Source organism: Polyodon spathula, chromosome 8 (genome assembly GCF_017654505.1).
Source record: "Polyodon spathula isolate WHYD16114869_AA chromosome 8, ASM1765450v1, whole genome shotgun sequence".
Lineage (NCBI taxonomy): Eukaryota > Metazoa > Chordata > Actinopteri > Acipenseriformes > Polyodontidae > Polyodon > Polyodon spathula.
Window position 1 is genome coordinate 16,155,873 of NC_054541.1, and position 12,513 is coordinate 16,168,385.

At 39.7% G+C, this 12,513-nt stretch overlaps 1 protein-coding gene across 2 annotated transcripts in view; it reads left to right on the forward strand.

Moving 5' to 3' along the window:
- LOC121319518 (synapsin-3-like) overlaps positions 1-12,513 on the forward strand; it is a 223,186-nt gene that overhangs the window by 22,888 nt on the left and 187,785 nt on the right. Inside the window, exon 2 of one of the 2 annotated variants that reach the window (XM_041257035.1) lies at positions 7,755-8,145. In XM_041257035.1, the coding sequence (XP_041112969.1) occupies positions 7,835-8,145 (311 nt within the window). In that variant the 5' untranslated portion in view covers positions 7,755-7,834. The remainder of the gene's footprint in view (positions 1-7,754; positions 8,146-12,513) is intronic. The other variant, XM_041257036.1, reaches the window with a different exon arrangement.

Here is a 12,513-nt window from a genome sequence, read left to right on the forward strand (position 1 = left end):
TTGTCATTGTGAGAGCAGCAGGGTTATTTTTCCACCTTTCTAATATTGCTTTCACTGTGTTCACCTCCATCAACGCCTCTGCACAGCTCTGCAACACCAGAATTCAGATTTCGTCCTAGAAAAGAATTCTGGCAGCATGAGTTAACAAACCGTCGTCTTCTTTCCTTCTAATTGAATTCTGAATTCCTTATATAACTTATCGAAGAGGAGAGAAGGGCACATGTCCTGGTCTGTTACTGTCAAGGCATTGTGAGTCAAACAACCTTTTTATTCCACAGCAATGGAAAGATTTTCAGTTATGAATATGGCTTCAGGCTGTGACATCAAGTGCTCATTTTAACAGACAAATCAATAGTCTTTACACCTACACAAAACAAGATGTGGATGTAAGAGTGTGCAATGGGAGTTTAAAAAACATTGCAAATTTACTGTGGTAAACCTTTAAGGTGGCCAATCCTCACAATATGAAACTCTAAAAGGAAATCACAATTATTTCTTAATTTTCACCCCGTTGTATCAATATTTTTTTCAGCTCATCCACAGAATACACAGTATTGCAGAGAGCGAAGGCATTTTCCAGAGCAACTGCTCTTATATACACCATGAGGATATGTCATGAAACAGGCCGTCTCTTCAGAGAGAGTCTACATTCCCCAAAGGCAGTCTGGTCTGTGGGGGCCGGAGCTTCCTCTGCTTTTGAAACCAGCATGCCGCCTCTCCTTGTCATTGCTTAAGAATCCCATCTTCAAAGCTGTAAGAGAGGCTGGACTCTTCTGCAAACTCAGGGAATGATTAGAGTGGCCCTTTCTCAATTATACAGTCCAATACAAGGGATGGTGATGACTCCTATTCCATAGCAGTTTTGATGCATTCCTGGTTTTACTGTGAGTTTAATAAGACACTACTGAGCTTGGAACCTAGACACTGTGGCTAATCAAGCTTGTATTAAAACTTGGAATGGGCGAAACTGTTGTCCAAAAGGAGTCTTATTTCCATCCCAGAAGAACAGGACACTTAGTTAAAGGAAAAGTTTCCCCTAGTGTTAGTCCAGGTGACGGACTTATTTGGTTTATTTTTAAGTCACGCTTGTTTTTTCGTGAAGTTGGCACTCACAGTATTTGTCAATTGTGACTGGTGAGCTAGTGTTTGGAAAGGCAGTCTAATTCCACAGTCAAGGCTGCTGTTTTACACTTTGATCGTTCTCATTATTTAAAAAACAGTTTAGCCCTTGACCGCTCATAGTGCTTCACCATCATTAACAGATTCCTCTTGGAAACATCTCAAAAGAAGGGCAGTATGTTGGCATTCCTTGACAGCTTGCGAGTCCCATAATGGGGTTGTACTACCCCCCCCCCCCCCCCCCCCTTGTTGAATAGAAATGCTAATGAAGGTGGCTTCATCACAGCAGGGTTATCTAAACAGGGCTAACAAGCTGACTGATTTAACTTATGAGAGAAAGCATCCTTATTAGTAGGAGTGAAAACCACTTGAAATAGTGACAGTCATCAGCAGTTTGAATCACCTCATATTGTATGTCTATTATACTGTACACTGGAGGGAAGCTGTCAGTTTAACATTCGTTAATGTGACATTGGCGTACAGACACGTGATCTAAACTGAGACCTACATACCGTACTGCTCATCTTCAAGACATTGAGAAAGACCATTGATAAAACATTTGTCATTTGAATTGAAGTTTCTTTTGAATATTTTTTTTTTTTTTTTTTTATATTTTAAAATAAATAAATAAATAAATAAATCTGTTGAGTGTTTAATAGTTATGGACCTCTCTATCAGGCAAGAGCTTTTTAAAAAATGCACACAAAACATAAATCCGAAATGTGAACCAGCTTGCTTAAGTTGTTGTATTACGCGTTAAAAATAAAAAAAAAATTGTATCCAATATTGAGCAGATGGCAGCATAAAACTCCCCCATTCCACCCTGCCACTGCCTGTAACACTGCAGCTGCCCACCCAGCGTATCTGTGGTGCAAAATGAGCATCAGATTCAACAGCAAGCATTCCCCGGCTCAAACAGTGCCTGGAGATTTTTTCTTTCTAAATTATTGTACCCCTGATTTTCTCCTCAATTTTAGAGTGTCCAATTACATTCCTTCATCACAGTAATCCTCACAATAGCTCAGAAGAATTGAAGGTTCAGTGGGCGTCCTCCGATCCCCCGACCCAGCCAGCTTCCTCTTCTACACCCAGGAACTAGAGAGCGGATGTCAGTGAGATACCGACCTCTGGAGGACAAAGGCCAGCTCTGCAGGTGTTGATTAGCTGTAGCACGATGAGTGTTGTTGTTATTATTATTATTATTGTTATGTGGGTAGTCATATATCACTAGAAATACTTAATGAAAAAGTGATTGTTAAACTGAAAACTCAATTTTCATAATTAGCTACTTTTTAAAATGTTAATATTAATATATTAATAAATAATATTCAAATGAGTGAGGAGGCTACAGCTTTTAAAAATGGTCCTCCCTCCATCCTCATGTTGAGAGAATTACAGCCATCTATAAAAATGTGCCTGTTATTGCCCTGGAGTTCTGTTCTGTTTGTGCTGTAATGATTAGCGCTGGCGTTAAATTGGATTCCTTCGCAAAAGGTAACCCACGTGGGGCCGTAGAGATTTGCCTTTCTCTCCTCAACAATATGTTGTATGTCATACCGAGTGACAAGCCATGTGTAAATACAAACTCCCCTGATCATCTTATTACAAACGTCAATCTGTAATTACTTCAACGCTGGTTAACCTAAAACCCTAATACATCGAGCTACGCTGTCAACTAATCCTTCTAAAGCTGCGTACGTCTTCTGAATTGAATGAGAAGTTTCCTTCCTCAGTTAATTAAGTGTGATCTGAGCTCTTCTGCCCTTGATCAGATTTCACGATGAAGCCTGCAGGATCCAAGAGAGGGATCCCAGTCCACACTGACAATGTGGAAATGCAGCCCGGTTGATTCCCAGTTACTGAGTGATACCCTGGAGTTAAGCGGTGATTTGCAGTTATGCAGTTGATGGCAAAGTGACACATTTTGGCTTAACAGACAGAGAAGCGAGCAGCGCATTCTGAACAACATCAAGATTAGGATGTGCTTTGCTTCGTTTAGATTATGATTAGAGAATCTTCTTAATGTGTAGTGCCCAGTACAGTCTCTAGAGAGAAACATTTGCAAAGTGTCCTGAGCACGCTTTAAATAAACTGCTTAAAGTATGAATCCGTGATTGAGTAAAAAATATAGTTAAATCAGTAACCAATCCAATCTGCCAGTTATACTGCCTTGATTAAGAGTATACCTTAAAACAGGGTGAAGCGTCCTCGTTGGCAGCCTGGTCTGCAAGGTGTTCTGGAGGGGTTTGTGACCAGTCCACAACCTTCAGTAGAAACCTGTCGTGAAACAAATCGCTATTTGTATTAAATATGGAAGCACCTGCCAACCGAGCATCTGCAACCAGCCCTCTGTCAAAATACTGTTGGATCTGATGTCTTAAATAAACTGGCTGTCAACTAGGGGTGCTGGTACTCTGATGATCTCAGTAATTGCCTTTACAAAGTATTTGTCAGCAGGTGTCAAATGTTGATTTCAAAAGAAGAAAAGCTGCCCTTCCCTCACCTTTAGTTCTGCATTGAGTGTTTTAGATGCTGATTTGGAAGCTGGTGAAATTTGTAATGCCGTACCGAGGCTGTAAACTGACCATGAATAATTGTGCAAGCAAGGGGACCGAGGGACTGCATTGTTTTTGTGTTGAGTAATGAGCATGTTTTACCCATTTAATTAACACCTAACCACTTCAAAATGAGTATAATGGTAATCACAGAATGGGCACACCCCTGTTAAGTTCCTGCTGTTTACACCCAAATTACACCAAATAAGTGTACTGGGTATACCTAGGGCTTCTAGTTTTCAATTTTTATTTTCCATCTCTCTCCCTCCCTTTTAAACTTGAATTAATTGTTAAGCCTTAACTGAATACCAGATTGTTTAAATTAGCAACACACTACTAGAAACTAACGCAGTGGAAATTAATAAGCTCGATTCAGTGATTAGAGCCAAAAGAAAATGCAGGTCCAAATAGAATCAGGTGAGATCAATGCACGTCATTTGTTAACTCAAAATATGTTTAAAGGGACATCACGTGAATAAAACCAGAAGCCTTATCTACTCTACTCAAGATTATAACCCAAAACGATCGGTTTACATGGGTCAAACTTTTAGATATGTACCCTGTAAGCATAGTTCTGTATGGTTGTTTTAAATGTTGTATACAGTGGCTCTCAAAAGTATTCACCCCCTTTGGACTTTTCCACATTTTATTGTGTTTCAACATGGAATCAAAATGGATTTAATTAGGAGTTTTTGCCACTGATCAACAAAGTCCATAATGTCAAAGTGAAAAATAAAATCTACAAATTGTTCTAAATTAATTACAAATACAAAACAGAAAATAATTGATTGCATAAGTATTCACCCTCTTTGCTATGACACACCTAAATAAGCTCTGGTGTAACCAATTGTCTTTAGAAGTCAAATAATCAGTTGAATGGAGTCCACCTGTGTGCAATTAAGGCGTGTCACATGATTTCAGGTAAAAACATCTGTCTGGGAGGTCCCACAGTTGGTTAGTACATTTCCTAACAAAAACTACATCATGAAGACGAAGGAACATTTAAAGCAAATCCGGAATAAGGTTCTTCAAAAGCACCAATCGGGAAAGGATATAAGAACATTTCCAAGGCATTGAATATCGCCCGGAGCACAGTAAAGTCCATTACTAAGAAATGGAGAGAATATGGCACAACTGTGAATCTTTCTAGAACAGGCCGTCCTCAAAAACTGAGTATCCGGACGAGAAGGGCACAAGTCAGGGAGGCCACCAAGAGGCCAATGGCAACTCTAATGGAGTTACAGTCCTCCACGGCTGAATTGGGAGACACTGTACATACGGCAACAATAGCCCGGGTGCTTTACAAAACTTGCCTTTATGTTTTGTTGAAAAAAAACACACATCAAATCTTGGCTAGAGCTTGCCAGAAGGCATGTGGGAGACTGAGACCAAGTGGAAGAAGATTCTATGGTCTAATGAGACCAAAATAGAGCTTTTTGGCCTCAAAGCTAAGCGCTATGTTTGGCGCAAGCCTAACACCGCACATCATCCTGAGAACACCATCCCTACCGTGAAGCATGTTGGTGGCAGCATCATGCTATGGGGAAGCTTCTTTGCATCAGGGCCTGCTGGTAGAGACTTATCCAAATAGACTCATGTTTGTAATTGCTGCCAAAGTGCCTCTACCAAATATTGACTCAAGGGGGTGACTACAATCAATGTAATCAATTATTTTCTGTTTTGTATTTGTAATTAATTTAGAACAATTTGTAGATTTTATTTTTCACTTTGACATTATGGACTTTTTTTGTGTTAATCTTTGGCAAACTCCTAATTAAATCCATTTTGATTCCATGTTGTAACACAATAAAATGTGGAAAAGTCCAAGGGGGGGGTGAATACTTTTGAGAGCCACTGTACATTGCATCAGGTATAATGATGGGTCTGAATATTTTATGAATGCTCCGTGACCCTGCAAAACCAGCAGACTCTGAAACTCAGTAAGGGCTCAATAAACAACCAGACTCTATATGCAAACAGAAAGCAGTGGGTGGCTATTGGCTCATCATTGTCTTATTCTGCTGGAAATGAGTCAGAATCTTCAGCTGCCGATTGTGCAGAGTGACACGCACCCAGCCCAAGCTGCTGTCCATTGTTCTCGGTATACACAGATGTAATTCACCTCAAATACTAGGAACCTTCTTTATCTGAAGTATATGGAGGCACACATTTTTTACATATCAGTATATTTAAATCTAAGCTTTAAACATATTTATTTGATTTGGCCTATCACTAGCAAGCAGTTTGGTGTTCAATCAGTTGTGATGAAATGTGGTCTGGACATACTTTAGCAGAAGCTGTTGTGAGCACCAGAATATGGGAGTTCATGAAGGCATCTGTCTGTTACCTTACATTTGTACAGTGGGTTTGGTCATGGGGATCTACCATTTCCATATTACTGATGGCTTTCATTTTGATGCCAGTTCATGTCACTGGCAGGCTTGTTTTGTAATACAGCCTGTACAGTATACAATAACTGGCATACTTGTACATTGATGTGACCTTTTTTTGGTTTCATTCGGCCACAACTTGCAGGCAGGGCTTATCTCAAAATGTGCTTTCTACCAACGCTGAAGGGAAGCGGAGGGCTTGATCCATATTGTAGTTGTGATGAAACTTGGCAAGGACATTCTTTAGCATGGGTATGGGCACCTTCCAGTAATTCCAATTTGATTAGCAAGCAGTGTCGATAAATGCTTCCACACTGAGGTTTAAGGGTTCTGCTCCATAGCCCAGACAATTTATATCTTTCCTTTAGAGAAATTGCAAAGAAAGCCAAGGTGTCAATGAGTACAGTTTCATACACCATCAAAAGACAATTGGAAACTCTGACAGGAAGAGGTCTGGCAGACCCAAAGCCACAACAGAATCAGAAGACAAGTTTCTGACAGTCAACAGCTTACGTGATAGGCGGCTCACAGGACAACAGCTTCAAGCACAGCTTAACACTGGTCGAAGTAAGCAAGTCTCAGTTTCAACTGTGAAGAGAAGACTTGGAGCTACAGTGGCAGTAAGAAAGCCATTGTTAAGATGGAAAAATAAGAAAAAGAGGCTTGCCTTGGTCATGAAGCACCTCCAGTGGACTACTGAAGACTGGAAGAAGGTCTTATGGACCGATGAATCAAAATTTGAAATCTTCGGTTCATCACGCAGAGTTTTTGTACGCCGTCGAATAGGCAAAAGGATGGTTCCTCAGTGTGTGACACCAACTGTCAAACATGGAGGAGGAAGTGTGATGGTCTGGGGCGCTTTTGCTGGATCCAGAGTCGGTGACTTGCACAGAGTGAGTCGCACCCTGAACCAAAACAGCTACCACAGCATTTTGCAGCGCCATGCAATACCCTCTGGTATACGCCTAGTTGGTCAGGGGTTCATCCTACAGCAAGATCATGACCCAGTACATACCTCCAGGCTATGTCAGAACTACCTTAGAAGAAAAGAACAAGACGGTAGGCTTCAAATCATGGAATGGCCAGCACAGTCTCCAGACTTAAACCCCATCGAGCTGGTTTCAGATGAACTGGACAGAAGGGTGAAAGCAAAGCAACCTACAAGTGCAACACATTTGTGGGAACTTCTGCAGCAGTGTTTGGAAGAACTTTCTGAACAATGTTTGATTTCCATTGTAGAAAGAATGCCACAAGTGTGTTCGGCTGTTATATCTGCAAAAGGATTACATTTTGTTAAACAAAACGATTCCACGATTTCTTTTTTATCTGCAATTGTTTATTTGTTCTATGCTTTAATTTCAGAGTACAGTGAGACATTAAATTGCGTAAATTTTAATAAAAACTGGAAAAATGGAGGTGTTCTAAAACTTTTGACTGGTAGTGTGTGTGTGTGTGTGTGTGTGTGTGTGTGTGTGTGTATATATATATATATATATATATATATATATATATATATATATATATATATATATATATATATATATATATATATAACATTTTTATAAATATGAATTTAAATAATGGTAAATGATACATCTCATAACATTTTAAAACGCAATGTAATATTAGTGCTTACTGAACGTGCTTATAGTTTTAATTGACCTTGTGATTTAATTTTCAATTCTTACAGGGTGAAGTGCTATTGCCTCAAAGGAATTTCTGTGCTTTTCTTACACAGTGCTCAACACATTGGGTACCTGAGTTGTCATCATGAATTTCCTCAGAAGACGCCTCTCAGACAGCAGCTTCGTGGCTAACCTGCCCAATGGCTACATGATGGACCTGCAGCGGCCTGAGAGCCCCACTAGCTCTCCCGTTTCCCCAGCGGCAGAGCGCAAGCAGCAACAGCAGCCACTGGCCTCGGCTCCACCCACAGGGGGCGGCTTCCTCAGCTCTCTGTCCAATGCAGTAAAGCAGAGCACACAGGGCGTGGCTGGACAGGCGGAGCCGCCAGTGAACACCACGCCCATTGTACGCAAACCGAAGATCCTGCTGGTCATCGACGACATGCACACGGACTGGTAAGCCCTCATTGAGCTTTAGAGGGGGACATGTTTTTTGTAGGCACATATTGCTTTCTGGTCTGACGTAGCCCCTGCAGCCATCCTGTTCACAATGCGTTGTGTGTAAGGCAGCACAGTGAGTGTGTGCACATTGTTGTGATACAGGGATGCATTGTTTCTATTCACAACTGTCAGATAATCAATATTCCTTTTAAAATCCTCTCCTTTGACTACTTAATTTCTGTAAATGTGTTTCTTCCAGATGTTGTTTCCTTGCTATGCTGTCAGTAAATGCATGTTCGTTTGTTTTGCTTCCAGTAAATGCATGTTGTTCTTTTGCTTTGCTTCCAGGAAATGCATGATGTTCTTGGTGTGATCCCTGAAACGCCCACATATAAGCGATTCAGTTGCACGCAACCAAGCGGAGCAACTGAACACTCAGGTGTGGACCTGGCTTTAAGCCCAGCATATATGTGGAAACATGGTCATTCCTGCTGCATGCTCCACAAAAATGGAGGAAAGCCTTACTGCACTGAGTGGTGCTGCACTTATAATTGCATTAATACTGTGTAAAAAAGGGAGAAAGCTTGTGGACTAGGGAATGGATCCTAAATGACGAGGTGAGACGAGCGTACCTTAATCTCTTAAATTATCTTCGCTTAAGTTATTGCTGTTTTGTTTGTATGGATCCAGACACTGTCTTGAAGCTGCTGAGGCTTGTAGGACCACGAATCACCCAAAATGACACAACCAATGATATGTATGCTGATGCATTGTAATCTTCTGTAGAAGTCAGCATCTTGCATGGTCATATGATCGATGACTTGCACTCACAGAATCTCTTCTGATTGGCTAAAGGCAACATGTTTCTTGAAATTGTTTCTTTGTTTCTCAAAGTAGAACCCTGGTCTACTCTGGGAAACATTTTTCCTTGTTTCTGGAAACATGGAAACATCCAGCAAGAGGAAACATTTTGTCTGGAAACATGTTTCCTTGTGTCTGCTGGACTTTAGAAAGCAACTATTGCACAAATCTAACCAGCTGGTTCTTCACTTGTTTGACTTTGAATGATAAATTAGCCCGATCAATGCAATCTGAATAATCAGTTTGTGCAGCTCTACTGGGAGCCCACAGGGAGTACTGGGCTGGGTTTTGCACTCTGTGTATTGGTGGCAGGTAGGCTGGGGGAGCAGAGGTCACCTGCTGACTTTCAGTCTTTCTCATCAAGTGAGTTGAGGCAGCACTCCTATTGGGCAGAACACAGAATACATTTGACAACAAAATTATTCACTAAAAAAGTTCTGCTCCTGATGCCACATGATCTCTCAAATCCAGGAGACAAATACGTTAAACACAATATGGTCGCCATGCAGAAATGGAGAGAAAGGGACACAGAGCTCAACTTCAGAGCAGCACAACTTTGACCATTTTGAAATATAATACTTATTACACTTGAACAATTCTACACCATTTAGCGTGAATGATCAATTAAGGATTTAAGATAAATATTTAAACCAAAAATGTGTGAAGATGTCACTTTTTTATCTGTCTGTCTATCTACCTGTTCTGTCTAGTGTGGTGCATGAGTGAGCGAGGTATAGTGTGTCAGTTGTGGTTTCTCTTTCATGTGTTTGTTTGTCTGTCTGTGTAATTTTGTGTTAAAGTAAAGCAAACTAGATAAGTTTGAAATTGTTTTTTCGGGGGGGGGGGGGGGGGGGGGGTTCCCTTTGAAAGACTGACTCAAACGTTGAGTCAAAGTAGTTACAGAAGGCTTTGTTTCTTTAGAGAAGTGTGTTTTAGCGATTGGTAAAGTGGTTGGATGTGAAAACATAAAGTCTGCTTTAAGAATGCATGGTTCAGTTGTGGCTTTTTTTGAGTCAAACTAATCTAGTAAATAAAATTGTTGAGAGCAGGATTGTTGTAAATGATTTGTTTATTGCCATTTCGCTGCTAGAGGTACTGGCAAAGAAAATAATTTCATCAAATGTTCCACCTTTTCTTAAATTAGTTAATCACGAATGAGTTATCACGACATGGGCAGATTGTGTCAGCCCCAAAAAGAATTCCCCTGGGATGCAAATCTCCATTGTTAAAACACGTAGTCTCCTTTAGGAGGCAATTGTTTACGGTTAACGATAAAGCAAACAAAGAACTTAATATTGTCCTCAAGTTCAAAATAAAGGCACTAATTATTTGATTTTCACAACATGAGATACCATGAAATGTTTTAATTGTGGAGTTGACCGGCATTTAGTTGAAAACTGTCCTAAAACTAAAGAGCAAGAGGAAGATGGTGAAAAAGCAGAAAGAGCTGTGTCCGTGACTCGGGAAGCTACAGTGCCGAGTAGTGCTGGCGGCGAAACAGAAAAGAGGAATGTTGAAATTAATGTCACAGGGGTGGCGGAGCTGAGTGAGGCTGTTGATGGAGGAGTGAACCAAAATAATGTTACTTCTGTGGTGCCTGAAACCAAAAGTAAATAACCGAGCAGTGTTGTTGGTGGAGGGGAAAATCAGAATGCTTATAGTGAGAATGAGATGGCTGAAGTTTGAGAGAAAGGCAGCAGGGTCGAGTGATGGTGCTGATGCAGGGGAGAACCAAAAGGAATATTAAAGCTGTGCAGCTTGAAGTGGAAAGTAGAAAAGATGTTGTTGCTGGCACGAGTAAAATAAAGGAGACAGAGGCTGGTAAAACAGAGGACGAGAGTCCATCTCAGTGTACTACTAACAATAAAGACGAGAATTTGAGGAAAGAGACTGTGTTGGTACAAGTTTCTATTGTAGTGGGAGAAGTAGAGATGAGTGAGCCTGTAAATGAAAATGATGGTTTAAAAAAAAAAAAAAAAAAAAAAAAAAAGAAAAGAGTGCAAAAGAAAGGAGATGCTGCAGCTGTAGGAATAGCAAAGAAAGCCTGTAAGAGTGAAGGAGCTGATGGGGCGAAGTGCTGCTATTGCCAATACTGTGAGGGAGAGCAGCTCAGAGTCAGACAGCAAAGACGAGGCAGATCTCACCGACTCATCTTAGACTTCAGATTCCTCTATGATAAAAAGTAGGTATAGTGAACAAAATATAAGTTTCTAGAAGTCACAAAAGGAAGAAGAAAAATTGATGTAGAGGATTTTTTCCCTGATACAAAAATGTTTCTAAATTCTGCTGCTTTTTTAGTAAAGAAGGTGTCAGGGTCTAATTTGACAGAACAGGAATGCTTGCGTCTAAAGAACTTTGTTGTTAAAACTTGTAGTAGTCTTAACCAAAAGTAAATAATGAGGAAAAAACTGTGTATTACTTTCTTATATTGTTTGTTTGGTTTTTGTTTTCTCTATGCCAATGAAAAATATTTTACTAGGGAATCTAAAAGCAAATGGGTGTAGAGGTGATCTTAAGAGAGCCTCGGTTTTCGAATACCTGTTGCAAAAAAAAAAAGATTGTAACATTCCTGCAGGAAACGACTGTGATCTGAGAGCTCAGTCCAATTGGGAAAGAGAATGGAAAGGGGAAATAGCTTTTAGCCATGGCTCTAATGTCAGTGCTGGGGTGGCAGTTTTATTTAAAGAGAATTTTAAACCTGAATCAATAATTACAGAAGAAGTCAAAGGTCATTTGATTAAGGTGAAAACTGTAATAGAAGGTCAGTCTTTCTGTTTTATCAATGTCTATGCTCCTAATGAAGGAAAAGAGAGGTTGGAGTTTAAGATCTTAGATCAGGTTTTAGTAAACTGTGCCTCTGAAGAGAGATTGTTTTTAGCAGGGGATTTTAACTGTACTGTGAATTTTAAAGAGGACAAGAATCACCTCGAGCCACACCCTCAATCTGCCAAGGAACTAGGTGTCACAATATGAACATTTTCTCATACGATTATTTTGTGTGTTATCGTGATAACTGCGATAAACATGATAATTTGCAAAGAACTACAAAAAAAAAATAAAACCCTAAAAATTTATAAGGTTTACTATTTATTAAGCTATAATAGGTATGAAATCAGTATAGCCTAAACTTTAACAAAAAAATATGGTGCTTACTTATTTTACAATAGATATTTATCCAATACTCAGTATTTGAAATGCAGAACTCTTTAACTAAAAAAAAAAATGTCCAGGCTTTTTCAGTGTTTTTCTTGTATTTTCATTTTTTTTCTTTGCTCATTTAAATTGTTCTGTTTAGGTGCCAACATAGTTCAATATATGGGGGGAAAAAAAACAACTGCCTATAAACATAAAAACTAAATATTTTCATTGGTGTGAGGTGAACAAACTTAAATGGCACTCATTTCAGGTTTTTGTGTAAAAACACTAACATGTTTATATGTTCTGGTGAAAGACATGACCTAAAGGGTGTTACAATATTTCCACATGTGTTCAATATTTCCAAATGTTTTCATATTTGTCTGA